Here is a 21119-nt window from a genome sequence, read left to right as displayed (position 1 = left end):
CTGGCCAAAGCCCTCAGCATCCTGGTCTGGGCTTCCGTTTTGATCTTGCTTTAAGCAGGAGGTTGGCTGAGGTGGTGACCTGAGGAGCCCTTCACTTGTGCTTGTGATGGTGCATGTGAATGGCTCCAGGGAGCAGTGCCCTTCTCTGCTCGCAGCAAAGGGCCCCCCACCCCTTTAGTGCCTCATTAAAAATCCTTGCATGGCTTGCACTGGGGTCTTCTCCTTTGGCTGGGCGAGGGGGATGCTAATGGTTGCAAGTGTACATGCTCAGCACTCTTAGCTTTTTGTATCCTTTAAAAGTTAGAGGCTGAAATGCATGACCAAGAATACAGTATATTCTAGCTTAGTAGGTCTTTTAGGCTCTTAGTTGAGCAAATTATTTGTTTAATTAGGGATGTTATGGCCCTTATGCTTCTATTCCAAGCAGTTTAAGTGCTTTCAGTTGGAGACATAAAAATGTCTTAGTTGTGACATGGTGTTTGAGCCTTCCTGCTGCAGATGTAAAATCCATATGGCAGTGAGTCTTAATTGAAACCTGCTGGGATTATTATTCTCCTGCAACATATATGAAATATTCTTAATGTGGTTGCTTTGAAAAGGACTACCCTTAATTAGATATTTCTAATCAGTTAGTGCTATTCCTTTCTGTAGTTCTGTTTTTATCTAAGAAACCTGATTTTTGAGTTATATAAGCACTTTGATATTCTACACATCAAATATGACCTGTATGATTTATTCATTATTTTATGCCATGGACTTTGGGCAGAAGTTGTTGACTGCAGCATCATTAATTGTGTGGGTAAGGCCTTCCAGGTGTGTTGCATCATGAAAAGCTTGTCTGAAATCAGAGCTTGTTGCTTGAAAAGTTTGGCCTCTAAATAGGTTTTAGATTCAGATGTTTATAATACTTTCTGGTATTTGTTGCTGTTTGGTAAGACTGTTAGGTCAGTTTGCAGAGGAGTGTGCTTTGCGATTGCAAAGGAGTTTGGAGAAAGATATACAAAAGCTGATGTAGTTTAAAGCATATTCCCCAAAGCAGATTACTCCAAGGGTCTGGAATGTGTCGGTGGGAGGCTTCAGTTTTAGTGAGATGTTGCTCCATGCATGCAGGAGTCCTTCCCCTCCTAAATAATTGTTTCCATCTGCATAGTTTATTCCGTCAGCCCCTGTGCTGCTAGTGCCTGTACCATTGAGCTGTCTGCAAAATTTGGGTCTTTTGTACAAAATGAGGATCTTTCTCAGGAAATCCTCGGTGCTAGCTATGTATGAAGGGAACCTTGCTGTTGTCATACAGCAAAATAATAGGGCAACCCGCACTGGAGGACCTTTTAAAATAATATTCTGGTCTTTCTTTCATGTCTTCTCAAATTGCTAGAGGGAGAAGTGTCAGGACCCTCATATTCATGTGTGATGCCTGGCAAGCCTATTATTAATTCACTAGTTGCCTGAGAGTTGTTTAGTTTTTATATAGTATGAAATTTTGTCCATCTATGATAACTTGCAATGTCTCTGGCTACTTGAATCGAACACTGTGGATTATGGTCTGTGAGATGTCCAATGAACAGGTACGCTCCCGTCCTGTGGTGGAGCCTCAGCATAGGAAGTGACCCTGAATACAACATACAGCCGAGACCTTCGTGTTTCGGCATCCAGCTTGGCTCAGACCCAAGCACACTTCCAGGGGGTGAACGGTTTGTTGATTTGGGGGCACTGATGTACTTATCAGTTTGTCCTGTTTTTCCCTTTTGTAGAAGGTTCCTTCTAGGATGGTGGGCTTGGGGTTAGCAGTGGAGGCTGGTGTCGACATGTTACTGCCACGTGCGTATTGGGAAGAGGCTGCTCAGGGAGGTGGTGAGGGCAGGGGCAGGAGCCAGCTCGACCACAGTAGCATAGCAGGCAGCCTGTGTACTAATGAATCGGTGACAGCGGGCTCCTGACCAGGAGTTATTGGTTTATACTTCTCAGTTATCCCTGCCCGGGTCACCTAATGAAGCATGGGAGATATCGCTGTAACTAAGAAACAGTGGAATGACACAAATGCAGAGCAGTCTTCACTCCCTCCTCTGCACTCTTCTCTCTGCAAGGGCTCATTTCTGAGTTAGGTGAGGTCAGTTAGTGCCTGTTTCCCAGAGAAGGTGGCGTAACAGATGTATTTAACTTAACCTTCAGTTCTCGGTAAACCTGTGGTGTGTGCAGAAAGCATGCACACGAGGAAAGGAAGGCTGCGTGTTGGGGTGCCGGGCATCTGGAGGGCTGTTTGTAGCTCTGCTGGTTTGGGAAAATGACTTTGTGTGATGGCTTTGAAGCTGGTGTATGAGGCTGTCTTGTTGATGGTTCTTGCCATTCAACTGCATTCAAAACTTTTTCTCCGCTGCTGCCACATTAACAGTTATGCAGGGGTCCTGGGGGACACTCAGGTTTCTCAGTGTCTCTGTATGTACACAGCTGAGCGTGCTGGCAGTGCCTGAACCCCCGTTTCTCCTGCCTGATGGTATTCCTGACAACCCTAACCAAGTGACCAACACTGGACATGGAAACAGTATTTCTTGCCTTGAGGGTGCCGGTAAAAGCTCTTGAGGGAACAGCAGCCTGTAACTCTTGCAAGGTCCATAGCAGGTGACCAATGTATAATGGAACTGGAAGGATATCCTCTTTAGGCAACAAATAAATACAGCTTTGCTGATGAAAGTTGTTTTTCTCGGTCAAGGTAAAGCTCAGACAATGTTAATGTTTGAAAACAGCAGGGCTGACACAGTGGAAGGAAATCCTTGCATGCCTCATAGCGGAAGGTGGACATAAGGCTGCAATATATACATCCCTGCAGCTGATCAGAGATACTGTTGTTTTGGTCAAATATTCCAGAATCCTGGACTCACTCCAGCTTCTGCATAAGAAGGGTCAAAGCAGATAAAGGTAACAGCTGTATTTAGATGCAGCATTTCCTTTGACTAACAGGAGAGGAAGGATACCTCCTGGGAGCAGTCCTCCTAACGATATTCCTAGTCCAAGAGTTTCAGAGTTCATTCACTTCGCGCTTCCTACGCTCTTGGCCAACGTAAAGCAGGCAGGGAGCTGCCGGATGTTTGGATGCCAGGAAAAGTTTGGAGCAAGCACAGAGCTGCTGGGATTGTTGCAAGAATTCAAGGCTTTATTAAATACCAGCACGCATCCCGGAAAAATCATTTTGGAGAACGGCTTTTTGAGAAGCTTATTCTAGCTGCAATGATGTGTTAACTGAAAGAGAGCCTAACTGGGAAGTAAATCTATAAGTAGGACCAGGAATTGCTGCTTCAAGGCTTTCCTCTGAACTCTGCTAGTGAGGTCTGTGCAATTTTGTAATGGTTTAGCATTACCTCATAGTTAACAAGGCAAATGGGAAAGAAAAACTAGTCTTTATAAAGGTCAAGAAGCTGCGGCTTGATTGGTAGCTGGGGATTTGTGAATATCGTTTCACCCCATATGAGTACTTTTCCTGACAGTAGTAAAGTGTCACGGTTCATTTGGACCTTTCCAAGGTTACAGGAGGATGTACACTGTGAATCCAACTTTATTGCATGAGCTCATTAGGTAAGAATCAAACAAGGGTTCAGTCCTCTTTTGGTGGGCTTGTGCAACTTGTTCATTCTCTAATTCATTGCTTCATTGATTCACAAATTCACTAACTCGCGTGCTTATGAGGAAGCCAGTTTCCCAGCTGATGGTGAGCATGCTTATCCTTCCTCCTCTGTCCCTGTATAACTATAACAGGGGGAAGCCTGGGAGCTTCAGCAGTGTGGATGCTGGTGGGTCAGCTTGAAAGCTTCTTGTTTAAGGTGATGGGCTCACACCCTCCATCGTGGAAGTCTGGTGTCTGCCATTCCTGCGGGTTGTTCCAGTTAATTCTGAAGAGTTTCAGTCTTACCAGAAACTGCCCAACAGTTGCTTTTGCACAGCTGCAAGGATGGCAGGTCTTATCTCCCCCTCTCCTTTGTACCTGGTGTACATGTAGCTCTTGCTTTAGCCCAGTGGTGCTGCTCCCAGCACAGGTCAGACTGAGCTCTATAAGCGTTAGCTGTGTGTTGGGCCAAAACCTGAGCAGGAGCTGCGCCAGCAGCCGGTCAAGTGATGCCTGTGTCAGAAAAGGAACCTTGTACAAAAGTTTAGTTGCTTAGACCAGCCTGGTTAAAACATACAGTCCTGAACGTCAGCTGGGTTCATCAGACTAACTAAAGCTGTGAGGTAAAACATAGTTGCTATAGTTCGTCTGCTTGTATATGTGTCTTTAGATTTACTTCTATGAAATCTTTGCAGTTTTCAACTCACCTGTGAGCCTGAATTGAAATTCTTCTTTTTTAACATGTTGGATTCAAGAGTGCTTATTCAGTGGATGATCTACTGGTGTCATCTTCTTTCCTTTGCAACTGCGCTCCATTACTCTGAACTTGCACACCAGGTGCAAACTGAAAAATAAAAATCTGTCTTGCGACATCGCTTGACGTTGATACCTGAGACTTTGTATGTCTGATGTCCTCTTTGGCCCTGCATTTACAGCAGTGGCTTTTTATACAAGAGTAAACAGCATGTGGGGATTTACAGGCACTAGTTTGGTCCCTGACTGACCTTTGAGATGATCTTGCACCACTAACCTCACCCTGCCCTGTGGTGTTCTTCCTCAAAATCCTGCACCACAAAGCTGTTTGGGAATGTCTGCAGCAAGTTCTTGTATCCCCTCATTGGCCTCTAAGTCCTAGATGATGCCTGAGATCTTCCGATCCTGGTTTTCATGAAGACTTGTGGGATTAAACTTTGTCTTTAATATTTTGGAGAAACAAGCCCTCTTCTAATGAGTTAACAACCTCTTGACTCCTAGTAGCTCTGTAAGAGCTGTGAGCTGTATTGTGCAATCAGGTTCAGCATCTGAACCACTTTTGTTCCAGCTGTTGCGTCGTTTATAGACAAAACTAGTACAGACAAGCTCTTGCATGGTGACTTCAGAGCAGGGTGCCAGCGTAGCAAAAATAGTGACAGCTGAGTTTTTAACTTCTGAGCCTTTAAAGCAGCAGCCCAGTTCTGTTTCTGTCTCAGCTCTCTTCTAGAGGACAAATGAGAATGCCCGTAAATACAAATTATGGGCTGCCTGTAATCTCCCTGCACAGAGAAGCTTGGCTTTCTTGTGATGTGGGCTTGTTGCTGCTAAAGAGATGACAAAGCAGAACAGAAATGTGTTAGGATAAATGATGAGACTTTTGAGTACAAGCACAACTGTTGCTTATGAGTGGAATAATTGGCACTTACTATTGCCTGACTGCTAAATAGGAACTTCTGCTACTAGGCTGCATTACATTTTATTTTTATTTTTGGAAGTACTTGATTGAGCAATCGGGATCTGTAAAAACACTGCTCCCTTTGAGAGGGGGTATTGTTCTGTTCCCCTGCTCAGAGGCAGATGGATGTCCTACCCACACATGAGCACGGGGGCATTTCATCCCCAAATAAATGCCCTATACCCACATGTGTGGGGACCTATTTAGTAAGCATTTTTCTCTGGATCTTGAATTCGGAGTATTTGGGTATTTAGTTTTTATTGCAATCATTCAACAAGACAAGCTTCGATAACACAGAGGGGTTCCAGCCTGATCTCTGAAGTAGTTTCAGCCGGTCTGACCCAATATAAAAACTTCTGGAGAGATTTTTAAAACTGTAAGATACTAAAACCTATCAAAAAAACCCTAAACAAGACATTGGTTTGAAAACTGCACTCGTACTTAGTTCACACTCTGGTCTTTAGGTGTTTCACTTTTAATTTTAATAAATAGCTTAGTTGTGTAGCTATGACCAGTCACTCCTACTTTTCTCCTCCCCCTGTCTTACCATCCTCCCTGATAGCTTATCTGAGTCAAGCTATCAGCAGCTATTGTTCAGCTGTCTCATACCCTTGGTAGCTCCAAACCATTTGCTCTGCACTGAGCGTGGGGCCGTGCCATGGGCATGACTTCTTTCAGGAGTGGATGTTTGGCATTCTTTGGGCAGTAACTCTTATGGATGCCCAAAAACACACTGACTCACAGTGGTTTCAGCCTATGGAGCCCATCCTGCTGCTTGTGATTATGGTGCAGGAAATAAACAAGATGACAACCTAATCTATCACGTCTCTGGGCTGAGAACTGGGGCAGCAGAGTAAGATAATCCATTTCTGACACTCGTCCTATCCGTAGCGCCATCCATTTCCCAGAAGGGAACAGAAAATCCAACTTGCAAAAATCAAAATGGGGTTTGCAAAATGGGCTGGGATGTGAGCTTGGGAATTTGAGCTCTTGCATACTCCTTTTTCTGTGAACATTAAGGAGGTGCAAAGTGCTCCTTGAAGGGGGTGCTGGAGGTGAGCTCTGCAGCGCGGGCTCCAGTCCCACGTGAGCTGACTGGTGCAGCTGGGCTGGCATGAGATGGTGTTACCTGTTGCAGTCCGGGAGGGCACTGACTGCTGATCCTTTGCCCCATCTGCCTGTCTCCCATCACACCTTAGAAGGCATTTATGGCACTTAGTCAGCTGGTTGCAGTGGTAATAGCTCCCTGTGTTTGAAGGAAGTGAACAAGCAGCTTGCTGGTTATTAGTCTGGTGCCAGTCACTTTGTTCTGCCTTTAGTGTCCAGCAAGGTACAGTTTTGCATGGCATGGTACCCGGTAGGTATCAGGCACGTGTTTGAATAAGGAGGTAAACAAGGTAATCCTTGGAAACCTGCTGAGGCTTATAATTTTATACCACCTGAAAATGCCCAGGAGGCAGAAACATATTCAATTTAAATTAGTAAGTCTTGGTTATTCATCAGAATAAGTGTTTTTGAGTATTAAGAATAGCTGCTGTGTCCTAGTGCTTCCTCTTATTGTTACAGCTCTTCCTTGAGCAAGGGGAATGTTTTGAGTGGTTTAAATTACATTTACAGTAGTAATTAGGTTTAAGCAACATTGCAGTTCACTTATCTGAATATACATCTGTGTCTAAGAAGTATACAATTTTTTTTTATCCTCCCTGCACCCCTCTGCCTCTTTCACTCTCCCAAGCCATGACACTGAAGCGGGGCGTGCAGCTGAGGCAGCTGCGTACGAAGCTCTGCCCTGCCTGGTGGAGATGGCTGCTCACAGCTGCTGGCCCGATGCAAACGTGATGAAGTGGCGCTGGCTTTGCCAGCCAGCCAGTCCTGCTACAGCATCGCATCCCGCCAGATACCAGGGATCCCTCCTTTGCCCAGTGTTTGGGTTTGGTGCTTTTTTTTTTTTTTTTAATGTGAGATTAACAGCCATCTGCGTACAAACAATCTCAGCTTAAGAAGCATCTGTTGTTGCTGTTTGCCCGCTGCCTGAAGTCCTAATCCTCTGTTTGTTACGACGCTTGGGTGCAGTAAAGCAGACGATGTGCTCCGAGGTGCAGCTCGCGGCCGCAGGCAGGTTGGGTTTTACAGTAGGCGAGGTCTGACCGTCCAGCGTGGGGTCTGAGCCACCCCGGTGTGGGTAGAGCAGGAAGGGTCGCGGGGCGATGCTGGGCAGTCGGGGACAGGGGTGCCTCTCCCCTGCGCTTGCACTGGGCTTGACAGCCCAGCTCCCCTGGGCATGCCTGTGTCCCTCCCAGCAGGCTGACACGCTGGGTCTCGCCTTGTGAAGCAGTCACGGGCCGAAGCACTTTGCAGGGGCTGAGCGTTGCTGTGGCTGTAGCTTGACAGCTGCTGAGCCCGGAGATGCTTGTTCGGTCCCCGGGCTCCGGGCAGAGCAGAGCCAGCGGCTGTGCGGGGCTGGCTGCTGGGAGCCCTGTCTGCTAGCCAGATGCGGTTGTGATGGAGCACCTTGCCCCGAGCCGCGGCCTGGGTGCTGCCTCTCTGGCAGACTGGGAACAAGCTGGGACTTGGGTAATCTCACCGCCTGGGTGACTCAGAAACTGTAATAATCTCTTAATCTTAATGGGTCCATGTGATGGATAGGTAACGCTGCTTGAGGATTTTCTTGCTATCTGATGGGGTTGAGGGGGGATATATTATTTTCAGGCTTTCCTAATACTGTGTACTCTGTAAAAATAAACTTGCTGGAGAAACCGAATTACACGACAGAGCTTTCAGCTACATTCATGTTTTTCCTCTCTACTTGACATTGCCATGTCTTTATTTGCATTTGATTTTCGTGGTAACAGATTACTTTGGGGATACTTGAAAAACATAATGCTGCCATAGCATCTTGTGATGCAGCTTATGAACGTTGTGTTCAAGCCGACCTGACGGCACTGACGCTGAGCTCTGTCAGGCAGCGTTTGGAGGCAGGTCTCCCAGCCTGCTGGGATCCCTGCGGTCTGGCAGAGAATTCCTGTAGTCTTTAGGTGTCCAGCCAGCCCCTGCTTTGCCCAGCTGAAATTCCTGATTATCCAAAAGCATGTTCGATGTTTTTCCCCCTCCTTTTTGGTCCTGAAAAAAATTAGGTTTACTGAGCGAGCCAAGTTGCGTCAGTTTGGCAGGATGTGTAGATACCTTCAGAAATAACTTGTGCATTAGAGCTGTGATTATAACAGTGCTGGATCTGTACCAGTGATTTCATTTGAACTAATTGGCTGCTGAGAGCATTGGTATGTCTCTTTGTCTCCATATTTGAGTAAGATTCAGCTCCTGTGATCCAGATGATCTCGTCCTAGTGAGCTTGGCTCATCTCTAATGACGCCAGGAAGACTGTCCTGGAGCATGAAACATGCTGGAGAGCTCGAAACTAGAGCTGGAATATTTATCCTGATTCACTTTGTCCGAAAATGCAGACTCAGCTGGCCTCATGTTCTATTCCTCCACCTCTTTTTATTATTTTTTTTTTCCTCCCAAGCTAGGAAATAAGCTTGCTTCTCTCAAATAATATGAATAACCAAAGTCCAGACAGGAGTCTGAAAGGCTGTAGGTAGTAGTGCAGCTGTTATTATCCATAGAGATCTTAAACTTTCTGTAGTGCTTGTGTACTGCTTTAGATGAGTAGTCCAAGTTGAATATATTGTTAAAGAATTCTGTTTTCATTCTGGATACTTTAAAATTGTCTCAGTTGGGCAACAAACCTGGCTGAAATATTACTGCTGCATTAGAAACCTGTGAAGATGAAGCTCGCTCATATGAGGGACTGGCAGCCTGTCTGTCTGAAAGTCTGTGGGTCAAAAAGTACAAGCAGCTGGCTGAAGTTATCAAATGTAATGAGAAGGAATGTAGCTGAAAATAAAAGAAATATAGTTGTGGGCTGTTGTGCCCGTCTACTTGCAGTACTGGCAGCTTAGATGTGCTTTTGTGTCCAGGAGAAGGGATGGCCTGACACCCAGCCGCTTGTTCCAGGGCAAGGCACACTTGGTGGGAAGGCTTTTGGAAAGGCTAGGTGCTCCCTGGGCAGAGAGAACGCTTTCCCGAGTTTGTAAAAACAGCAAAGCTTAAAGCAGCCACGTTTCCTCCTGTAGATATTCTCATTGTCGTCTCTCCTTGCTCTCCCCTTCCGTGTCTCCAGCCCTGGGCAGTTTGGGTGGTCACACGCGATGATGTACGCTTCTGTCTGATGTAGCTTTGCAGCAACCATTGTCTGTGTACCTGAATAAAAGCATCAGAATTGGTTTACTTTGCTTTTTGCACCTTGCTAAGGTCTTTATTATTGGATGAATTTTTATTATTAGATATTGGGAAGAAATTCCTCACTGTGAGGTTGTGAGGCACTGGACCAGTTTGCCCAGAGCAGCTGTGGCTGCCCTGTCCCTGGCAGTGCCCAAGGCCAGGCTGGACGGGGCTTGGAGCAGCCTGGGCTGGTGGCAGGTGTCTCTGCTGGGGGTTGGAACTAGGTGATCTTTAAGGTCCCTTCTGACCCTGTTCTATGACAGTGTGCTTGCTGCCTATGGATAACACAGTGCTGTTGTAAAGCTGTGGCTCATGGTGAGCTTTGGTTATAACTGAATTTCACAAGCTGGTGTGTTCTGCAGGTTGCCTGGGTTTGGAGCTGATAGGGGAAGAGCTAAATGGATAACCCGAGTTTGGAATTTGATCCCTTAGGATTCTCATTAGGGCCACTTGTAGTGAACAAGCTATATAAGAAATCTAGCACAGAATGTCTGTGCACCACTGTACAGCGGGTGTACTGGGAGCCGGGGCGAGACGGGGGAAGCCAGCTCGAGCTCCGGCTGGGCAGAGGAGCTTTCTCACAGCCACGTTCAGTTACCTGGAGCAAGACCCACCTTCCTTCTCGCCGGCGGGCTTTCCTCCTGGTTTGTGTCACAAGTGTCCAGAATTTTGGGGGGAGGAATAACATTTTTCAGGAATTGAGGGCAAGGAGAAAAAGAGATTGAGGGGTTGGGGAAATTCCCATTAATATTTTTGCATACTTAGTGTGGAGAGTTGTAAACATCCCAGATTCTCCCTCTGCCTGCCCCGGGGGACCGAAGCTTGGGCAGTCGGGCAGCGTTCCTTCCGCGGGAGGTTGGCTGCGCGTTCGTGGGGTGGGGTAGAAGCAGCTGGGCTAAAGCGGTGGCTGGAAAAATAGCTGTGTTAAGGGGTAAGAAACAAAACTGAGCTGGCTTCTTTGCAGGCTTTTAGGAGGGATTGTCTCTAAAATAGCTACTGCTGCCCTTTGAGCTGTTGGAGGCAGGGCAGGCTGAGCCATACATCCAGTCTTACTGGGAATATTGGAAACACAGAGCAGGGTTATTACCTGTGCTGGAGAAGCTTTGCACGCCTTCATTAAGGAAACTTTAAAGAAATGACTTGTCCCTTTGACTTCGGGATTAAAAATAGTGAATGTTAAAAGAGAGGGAAGTTACCTCTTGTGAAAGGAGGTTTAGTGGATGGAGTAACAAGGAAAGAACAAAACCTGTTAGGGATGGCTGGGGAATCTGCTGGCTTTAACCCTTTGCTCGTGTGTCTGTTGGTTGGCTGATGAGGTTTTAGAGAAGGATCTGGATCTTGCAAAATATTCTCTGTGGGTGTTATGGGTTTATGCTGCTCTTTCAACACCACTGTCTTACACCCAGCTGGGATTTGCTCATCGTTCAACTATGGCAGGAAACACTGAATCTGCTTTTTTTAATAAGCACTCATGGTTTTTGCTGTCCCCCTCAAATCCCCAGGCAGATACTTTGTGCTTTTCTTCATGTTCTTTTACTTCGGAGAAGCACAATTTTTAGGAGCAAATACGCTGTTTGACTCCCCCTTCCCGGTGCTGCTTTTGGGAGTTACTTTTTCACGCAGCTGAGGCTTGAGTTAATGTTTAGCAAGCCTCAGCTTCAGCCCAGGCTTGGGAATAACTCTTTGCTATTTTCTGCTTACTCCGAGCGCAGGATGCTGATTGTGGGCTGTGTCCTTCAGCCCGCGTCCCAGGCGTGGGCGGCTCAGCCGCGGGCACTGCTGCCTTGAAGGCTCAGGTGGATTTACACCACTCCTGCTCTGTCCGCACAGGCGGGTGGATGCGGGGAGGGAGGAGAAGGATGCTCACGGGCCTCCAGTCAGCACCGCGGGGGTGACAAGGAGCAGCTCTTCGTTATCAGCCGCGAGGCTTGTGGGCAGAGGGGCACGGCCAGGCTGGCCGCTGCTCTTCTCCCATCGGGACATGGACAAGCATCGCACGTGCAGCTCCGGGGTGGCCAGAAGTGGGATCCCCAGGCCCTGGGTGGTGTTGGCATCTGCCTGGCCAGGCAGCAGTGGCAGGTACGGAGCGGGGTGCTGGGGGTGTGTGTGCTGGGGGGGTGGCTGCTCTCCCTGCCAAAGGCAGGGCTGAGAGGCGAGGCAGGGTAGGTGGAAAGAAGGTAAGATTCCAGAGGTAAGCAGGCTATAACATGCTCTTTAAAACGGTGTTGCGACTGCCTTGATCCTGAAATAAAGCCTACTAACCCCCTCTCCACCCCACCCCACCCCCAGCTTTTTTTCCCCTAATTCACTCTCTAACTGGGGAAAGCACAGCAAGCTGTGGAAGTGGGACCTGAGGGTGCATGTGTGGCTGAGGGGGGCTAAAATGCAGGCTGTTCCCTTGTGATTCAGTGGTAATGCTGCCCTGGCAGCTTACGGGGTTTGAGGGCTGTTCAGTGATTTGTAGTGCTGTACGAAGGTTAAGAACTGGTTATTTATAAATATCATGCAAAGCGTGCGTACTAAAAGATAGAACTGAAAACTGAACTGCTTTGCTTGACAAACACAGTACTGTGTGTGTGCTTACTGGATGTTAGGTGACTTCAGACTCATCTAACGTGTATTTGCTTCAGCCTAGATGTTGCAGCAAGTTTCAGAAGGTTTCCCTGCTGCAGTAAACAAAACCTGTTGGTTTGTGTGAATGTACTCACAGGGATTTAGTTTCTAACCATAGCTCCCATATTCATGCTTCTGACTTCTCATTTTTCCTAGTTTGCTTTTACTTTGTGTGTAGAAGCAAGAAAGGAAACATTTAAAAGATCCTAGTCAAAATTTGAGGTGTAAAATTTTTTTTATATATATATATGAAAAAATCATAATCTTAAGGGGACTGACACAGGAATGATATGGCAAATTACTTTAAAATTACCCATGTGTAAGAGAACTAGACTAACACCTTGAGTATTGCAGGGCTGCTTTGGTAAAAATCAAAATATTGAGTAACAGCTTAACTTGTGTGGCAAAAACCTTAGTTGAATTCCGGTGGCCATACTGGTGCCAAACAGCTCTGTGGCCAGGCACTGCAGCAGGAACCCCAAATTTGCCTAGTAACATTTACCAAAATATTTAACTCCTAGTTAAAAAGTGGCAACGGGCAGCTGTTCATTCAGGACTCACCAGCAGGCGAAACGCATCCCCTATGTATATGTGTAGCTAAGCCACCTAAAACATGCCTATACAATAAGGTGATGATATGCCAGCCATCCTGGTCTTCTAATTAATTGACTTTAATGACTGTTTATTTTTGCAGCAGTAACTGTGGCATGCTCGTTGGGTTCCCATTAAGACACCGGCTTACCCGGCAGCGAAGGTGTCATGCCTCCAAAGCACCGCTGAGAAAAAGCCACTGCTGAGCCAGCTCTTCCTCCCTCGTGCTCCTCCTCTCGGTGCTGTAAAGCTTGTGGCACCCGAGGTGGCTTCTGGCTGGGGCTGGTGGCTCTGGGCTTGCCAGCAGCGCTCTGGTTATTAGTTATAAAAATAGTTATAAATCTTAACCAAGGGCAGGCTTTTTATGGCAATGTAATAGCCAAGCACTGGGTGTAATAACTCTTACCGGAGAAATCCAAGCAAGGAGCTTATGACTGTCCCTTCTGTCTTCCTGCGTCCCCAAACCTCTCACACACAGCTGGATGCATAGCTGGATGCCAGGACATCTCGCAACCCCTCCATACGTTGTGGTCAGCGAGTTACTCTTGGTGACCTCTTCAAAGTCTTTTTCCTGTTCCCATACAGCTGAACAGCAACTTAGCATTACTGATTCTCTGCTGTAATGGTGTAGCTGGTAGAATGGGCTACAAGAAGAAATAAAAATGAATCCTGTCATCCTGATTTTACTCCAAGTTCAACATCAATGAAGTTGTAGAACAAATATTTAGTATGTGTGAATCTGCTTTTGTAAAAAGCCTTTGCGTTCATGAACAATCGTAAGTTCACAGCCTGTTATAAAGGATTCAGACACACTTAGCAGCCTTTCCTCTGAAAGCCCTGTGGTCCCTCACCCCTTTTGTCCCTCTGAGGTCCCTAGAGGTTGAGCATCTCGCCTGAAGTCACAGCAGTGATGGAAATGAAGTAAGGACGTCTTGTCTGACGTAACGGTAGCATGTTTCAAGGATGCGTTTAGTAACTGGGAGGTATTGACTCATTCTGGCCTCAGCAAAACCCCTGGCAGCGTGTGCTACAGGCTGTGACAGCCAAGTCACCGAAGGGCAGTGAGTCCCTGCCTGCCACTTGGTGGGAATCCTGTGCACAGGCTCAGCCTCGCGGCAGCCACAGGGAGCTGAGGAGGAGGAGTGGGTAAGAGCAAGTATGTGGGAGCCCCCGTCTGTAGCTGGCGGGTCTCTGGGGTCTGCAGCCCCACGCTGGTGGGTCTCTGGGTTTGGCATCCTGGTGTTGTGCCAATAGGTGGGATGTGAACGGCAGCCCAGGTCCTTGGGGCTGCTGGTTGGACGAAGCCCGTGTGTTTAGATGACTGTGGATTCAGTGGAGTGTGTGAGGTTGGAAATAGAGATGGGAATGCCACCTCTTAATTAATGATTCTCATCTAATCATCCCGTAGATCAGGCTTATCAATTCGTAATTGCATTAAAGATGGCAGTACTACTAAAGCTTTGTTTTGGCCAGGTACCCCTTTCCCGCAGCCGGATTTCCATGTCAACGAAAGCCCTTTCCTGTTTGGCTTACCCTGCCGGCGCAGGGAAAGTGAACAGCAGCCTCGTCTGCAGTGACCTTACAGTGAAACAAAAGGCCACGTACAGAGAGCGTGGCTGATGTCTTCTGCAGCTAGAACAAACCCTGGCATGGTGGGACAGACACCCAGCTAATAGACTAAGCTAAACGTGGCTTTGAATATTTTTAATGTGGCTGTATCTGCATGGGCTTACCAATCCGGTGTGTTCTGCCCTGAGTTTTGGTCTGAGACACTTCCAGGCACATCTGTAATTACAGGCAGCTTTCGCTACCCCTTAGCTGCTTTTTTAGACACTTATTAGACCCGGTGCAGGCACATCTGTTCCAGATGAAGGCCTGAGACAGCAATGTTGAGATGGAGTTTCTCTGCCCTTCAATATTTTGATAGAAGCACTTGTTGTCGGGTAAGTTATAACCTATGTTTTATTTAAAACTCCCAGTGCTGTGGCGGGGGTAACCTCTGGAGTTCGCGTCCAGCACAGAAAATGATGGAGGCGCTAAGCTGTGCACAGGCATCAGGATTCGCGTTTTTCCCTCCACAAAGCACCGGGCACAGGATTGCTGTTTCGTCTTTCTGGCGTCGCTGGGGATGCCAGGACAGAAGCTGGGGAGCGCTTTGTTGTTGTTGGAGCAGGGGAAAGCTGGAGCTTGTGTGGAGTACGAATTACTCCACGCATGCGGAGCTATCTGGCACGTCCTCTTTATCACTTGCAGAACAGGCTTCTTCAAAACAACCTTACATGACGCTGCTCCCTGAGCTGCTTGCATAATAGAAGATCTTGATGAACTGATTGCTGTGTTACTGAAAACAAGCTGTAATCTTATTAGCAAATTGTAGTAGTGACGTCTTCGCTATTCCTGCTGGTGCTATACCGACCGACCTTAAAGTGTGCTGTCCCATGGGTGCAAAGTCTTTGATAAAGTGCCTCTATGTGAATATAAGTGACGGCTGGCAGCAGCACTGTATGGCATAGCCTGGGCTAAAGGCACGGTGACTTCTCGTAGGGGATGCTTTTGGTGAAACTACTAGGTATAGGAGCAAATACTCTATGGTTAGAGGTTATTCCAAGATGTATGTCAGCAGTGGCAGCCTGCTTCTAAGATTGCTTTAATTCTGGGTCTTTAGTTGTTTAGTTAAGCTAGTTAAAGTAAAGCATGGTAAGAGCAATTGGGTGAGTTACTGTTCATCGCTGCTGCAGTGATTTGATAATTTGTATGTCTTTGCTTTTACGCTTTGGTCCAAGGAATGTGAAGCAGCCATGTGCTTTTCAGTTTTCTCCTAAAAGTAAACTTCAGTAGTGCTTTGTGTACAAAATCTGGGGGATTGTAAGGGCAACAAAGGCAGGCGTTAAAGTTTTGTAGTAGAGCTTTCTTTTGGTTTAGAACTTTAGAACTTTGGTAGAAAAATTGTGGAGCTTTTGTCCACAAAGCATCTCCTGGATAAATTTGCCATCTGTGCTGGGAATACAGTTCTGTGTAATTCTGTGTGTCTGGATGAAATAGCCACTTATGTGTACTTCATGTAAGATTTTGACAGCAAGTTGTTTGACTTCTTCAATACAGGGACCTGTTCTTATATTAGCATTGATGCCTTTGAAAGACTGAGGTTTAAACTTCCAATGCTTTCGGTGAGCAAATTGTATCTATATTTCATATAGATATCTGTATTATAGTTACATATTATAGGTGCCTATGTTATAGTTACGTATTATAGGCATCTATATTATAGTTATGTATATTTTATATATATGTGACTTACTGCTTCAGATTTTTCTCCAGTTTTTCAAATACTTCTGTCTGTTGCTTCTGGATGCCTTCATCCTACTATGTGATTTTAAACAAGGAAACCTATCATCATGAACTGTGGTGGGCTGATCTTTAGGTCATTATTTCTCTCCAGAATTAACTACACCGTTCTTCATTTGGGTTTAGGCTGCTTGCTTAAGGTAGGAACTTGGAAGCAATGTGAAGACAGACTTGTACCACATAGACCTTGTTGTTTGTTTCTTTTGATCTTGTGCTTTAGTACCCATCAGTCGGTTTCAACCCTGAAGTAAATTGAAAGCTGGTAAGTTGTGTGTATATTGTGACACTAACATATTTTTGTTCCTTGACTTAGTGTCTTCATCTGTCAAAATGCTGCAGCCAGTTGATAGAATAATTTATTATATTTTCCTCTTTCAAAAGTGCTTGTGTTTCCTGCTAGTGGTCTGAATTGCTATGATGCTGTACCTTGGTGTGCTGCTCCTAACTTGCGCTTAGGTTAATTCAGACTCCTTCCATCTGTTTCTTTGTTTCATGTGGGCCTTTGTGCTTGCTCCAGATCTTTGGAAATGTCTTCAAAAACTAGGTGCTTGTTGTATGGAAGGGCTGCCTTGTATAACTTAATTATTCTGTTCCCGTTGCCTTTTTCTCATCTTAGCTTTTTCTGGAACCAATATTAAAGGAATTCCATTTCTTGGCTTAACTTGTCACCTTCTGTTCTGTTTGAAGTGCTTGAGATGGAACCTCTTTATTTATTCATCTGCTCGAGAGGTATTTCAATGAGGGAAGGATGTTGAGCAAGCGGTGAGGTAGTTAAGGCAGCTAGGGATCCTTTGAGAAGCTCAGTGCTGGGAATGATTCAAACCTGGCATGATCAAATGCGTAGCAACAGTGTTTATTTTATTTTGGTATTCAAGAGGGCCAAGAATTGCATGAGTATTTGCAATGTGTTTGTCATGTGTTAAGAGTATCTAGGATCAGATCAAAAAACTACTCTGAGACTGCGTATCCTAGCCCAGGATGGGTGAGCCACCGTCACTCGGAGTCACTGTGCAGGTCTTGCTAAGGGCTACCAGTGCCCTTCAAAGAGGGGGTTTATAGAAGAAATAATAATAAGAAAATTAACTGTATGAGGTCCATGCCAACCTCATTTCTCATAACTGTGTTATTAATGGTTAAGTCAGCGTTCGACTGAAGGTGTTAGGCGAGTCAGCTGAATGGATCTTGAGCCCCTCTAAAACTGGCTCTGCTCTTGAACGAGCCAAGAAGGTTACACTAGGATGGTCAGCCTTTCCACAGAGTCATTCCTTTACCATTGTCCTTAGCTGGATCTTTCTGCCAGTTTGCTTTTGGGGGGGTTAATTTTTAAAACTTCATAATCTTAAGTTTTTTGTTACACTGACAGTGCAACTATGTGAACTTGATTATTCCACCTACTCCTTGCCCAGTCACAACTGAGCAATTAACATTTAAAGCCAACAATCTACACTTTCAATCTAAACTGTTGCTATGTTTATACGTCACAGGTTGCCCTCCGTTGACTTGGGAATGCAATGAGGAAGAACAGTCTTTTAGGTGCGCTGAATCTAAAATTAGCCTTCCACCTGGGTGGTTGCATTTGTAAAGCACTGTGCCCTGTGTTCAAGAGAAAAAAAAAAAAAAAAAAGCCAGAAAATAAAAGATTTTCTAAAGGTGAAGGCCTGATTTTGCTGTGGTGTTCCGTGAGACAGGAACAGCAGTGCTAGCTTAGGACTTGTAGAGCTGGGGTTTGGATCCTGCTGCTGCTGTGCGGCATGAGCATCCTGCACCTTGGTGAGATAGGCTTCAGTGCCTCAGCCCGTGGGGTCGAAAACAAGTTAGGATGGCTTTTGGGCTGTTTAAGACACAAGTAGTTCAAATACTGCTCTCCAAGAGTAGGCATACAGCGTGCCTCCTGTGGAGCTTTTCGGTGCAAGCACTGCCAGCTCATCTGTATTTCCAGCTGTGGAAGGAAGGAAAATAACCGTGGGTGGTACGGCAGCACAAGCTGGAGTAGGATCACGGTACCGTACCCGTTGTTGTCTGGCAAAGCTGTATCCTGGCACCAGTACTCTGTTGTCTCCATATGGACTGAAGGTGCTGGTAGATCAAAATTAACTGCTGGCAAAGCTGTAGCCTGAAACCTGGGCTGTAAGGATGGCGTGACCCTTCTCATATGTGCACCAGGAATACGCCCTAATGCCTTAAATAAGTGTTACTCCACTTAGTTGTAGTATCTCCCGGACTAAAACTTGCATTCAGGGTCTGGTATTTGGACAAGTCATCCAGAGCAAGTCAAGAGCCACCCTTCTGAAAAAGCTGAAGATTGTATTTACATTGGCTTAATGTTTTGTTGTGGGTTTATTTCCAGGCCGGTGTGGGGAGGGGCTTGTCATAGCTATGTGTGACGCAGGCTGTGCAAGCTGCTGCTCAGGTCTAGGGTAGGTTCTGCTAGATCTGCAAACCTTAGTTCTGTTTTAGCATGAATCCATGGAGATTTCTGGGATGTTAGATGAGCAGGCTCTAAAGCTGAACATGAAGGAAAGGTGCATTTCAGAGCTGCTTTAATCTGTGTAACTTAGGTCCCACGGTAGTATAGGGCAATAATTGAGGTCAAGAAGAGCAGTTGGGTGCCTGCTGAGGGCCTTTAGGAGAGCTGGCAAGGTGCTTCCTTAGCCTACATGATGGTGTGCTCTGCGAGGCTGCTCTTCAGTGCAAGTTGGGCTGCCAGCGTTTCTAGCGCTGATACAGCCAAAACCAAGTCCCTCAAGATAATCTAAAAACCTCCTGGTGGGTTTCATGTTGCAAGTGATGATTTCTGTTGCCTGGTGTGTAGTAGAATTCTAGTGAGACATCAAGGCAAGGTATTAAACGGTCTTTTCGATGCTAGCAAAGTGGCTTCACTTAAATCTAATCCTTTCACAAGAAGGCTGTTGGCAAATGTGAGAAAATGGAAAGGAGTACTAAAGATGAAGAGTTAACGTGGAGGATGCGATCTAAAGTTTTAACTCCTACTGGATAAAGATGTAAGTAAAAATTTGAAAGGGGAAGTAATGATTTGGGATGGTAGGTGTAGTAGAACAGAGAGAGATGGACAGAGAGAGCTATGCAGATAAAAAAAAAAATTGTTAAAATCTTAGATTGACTATTTAAGTGATCTGCCAGGCTATAAAGTGGCATCTCAGCTGGAGGCCTGTTATTTGGGTATCCAGGAATAGGAAAGGTGGGAGAAGTGGGGATGGGTAGTAAACAAGCAGATCACCTCTGCCCTTGTCACAGGTGGGCTGAGTGGCATCAGAGCTCTTTTCAATCTTTCACTCTTGTGTTCCTGTAAAACAAGCAAACAAAAACCTTCTTATTTTCATTCTCAACACCATGTCTGGCTCTAGACGATCCTGGAACCAGGTTATTGCTTTAGTTCTGACCTTTGGAAGAGAAGGACCGACTATGTGCATATTAGAAAAAGGTATGAATGTAATATGCTTGCACATGTGTAAATGTAAGTGCAGAATGTTCTACAACATATGCCTCTTAGTTATTAGATTCTTCAGACTTATTCCTTTATGACTTGAAACGCTTCTTCTAACAGAGGCAAGTTGGTGCCAGAACTGCTAATAATGGCTTTCCAGAATAAAAGGAGCTAAAACATTCCAGATATTTTCCCATCTATAACTTTTTAAGTCCTTCTGGAGTTAGGAGGCTTAGTTGCATTTTGTGGGTGTTGTGTTGTCATGGTTTTCAAGGCATAAGACTCAATCTGCGCTTTTTTTATTGTGAAACTGGAAAGCAGTTCTGGTCTGGGTGGTGGTGGTGGCTGTTCACAGGTGGTTTTCAAACCATCCAGGGTTAGCGTAGTGTGCGATCTCTTTAATTTAGTATTTTTAAGTTGAGCCATTGAGGTGTCTTCATAAGTAGGTTCTGCTTACCCCACTTTTTTTAATGTCTTTGAAAAAGATACACAGCAGGGTTTAAATGGCTTGTAACCCTTTGAAGAAAATTAAAATTAATTTTAGGAGAGGCATTGTTTTATGAGCTGTTGAGAACCTCACAGCTTTCTGCACAGAGGTTGAAAGCCAAAGGAGGCCGGGCTGGGACTTCGGCCACCCATGAATTAATCAGCAGACTGGTAAGAAAATTCTGTATGTTTGGGCTTCCCAGGACACTTGTGCTGTTTCACAGCTGAAAAATCTGGTCTGGTCAGGAAAAGAGGGCCTCACGCATCAGAGTTGTTTATTGCACAAGCTGAGATGCCGGAGATGGAGCTGTGCCAGCTTTTGCAAACGAAGGACAAAGCTGCTGGGTTCAGCCTGCTGCGGCGGGGAGCTGTTGGGCTTGCTGTGCGTGCCAGATAATCCCAGCACGTGTGCACCAGGCTTGAAGCATCTCGGTTGTCCATGACCGTAGAGGATATCTGTGCGAGTTTGCAGGGGATCTTGGAAGCAAGGGTGGGAGTGGTAGGTGGTGTCTCGGAGGTCACTGGAAGGACAGCATCGGAAAATCCATGTTAATACTGCATCCTCTTGCTTGTTTGGACAGCAGTTTTTCCCATTCCCTAGTGGATTTGATCCCAACCTTGTCTGTTAGTGCTAAACACTAACCAAAGGAAGCCTAGCACTTACCTCTGTTTGGCTTTTGTTGCAGTCGTTAATCAATGAAGACCGCTGCATGTGAATGTCGTATGTGAGTACGTGTAGCTTAATGTCTCTCTCTCCTTATCTCTTCCTCTTTCGGTACCAGAAATTGCCCTTGCAAAATGAGCCAGCTTCCTCTGAAGAGCCCTTTGGCATCCCTGGTGTCAGAGGGCACGAATTCCATGGTAGAGTCTTTGGACAACTTGTCAATGGACAGTTTTTGGCTGGAAGTAGAGAACATTAAACAGAGCGCTGAAGCCGAGCAAGAGGAATGCAGCCTTGCAGATGTCAAAACACAAGAGGGTAGGTTGCCAAAAATGTTGGGAGTGGGGGGAGGAAGATGGACATCTTACAGAGAAAATTTGCTTATGCACCTGAA

At 45.9% G+C, this 21119-nt stretch overlaps 2 protein-coding genes across 3 annotated transcripts in view; one reads left to right on the top strand and one right to left on the bottom strand.

Moving 5' to 3' along the window:
* The window catches only part of LOC308071079 (protein FAM83D-B-like), a 441583-nt gene that overhangs the window by 121263 nt on the left and 299201 nt on the right, over positions 1 to 21119 (bottom strand). The window lies entirely within an intron of this gene.
* ARHGAP40 (Rho GTPase activating protein 40) overlaps positions 16075 to 21119 on the top strand; it is a 63866-nt gene continuing 58821 nt past the window's right edge. For both annotated transcript variants that reach the window (XM_080405970.1, XM_080405969.1), the window contains exon 1: positions 16075 to 21043. In XM_080405970.1, the coding sequence (XP_080262096.1) occupies positions 20863 to 21043 (181 nt within the window). In that variant the 5' untranslated portion in view covers positions 16075 to 20862. The remainder of the gene's footprint in view (positions 21044 to 21119) is intronic.

This window comes from Falco punctatus (genome assembly GCF_963210335.1).
Source record: "Falco punctatus genome assembly, chromosome: 10".
Lineage (NCBI taxonomy): Eukaryota > Metazoa > Chordata > Aves > Falconiformes > Falconidae > Falco > Falco punctatus.
The sequence above is the reverse complement of the archived record's forward strand: the minus strand, read 5'-3'. Positions and strand labels throughout refer to the sequence as shown.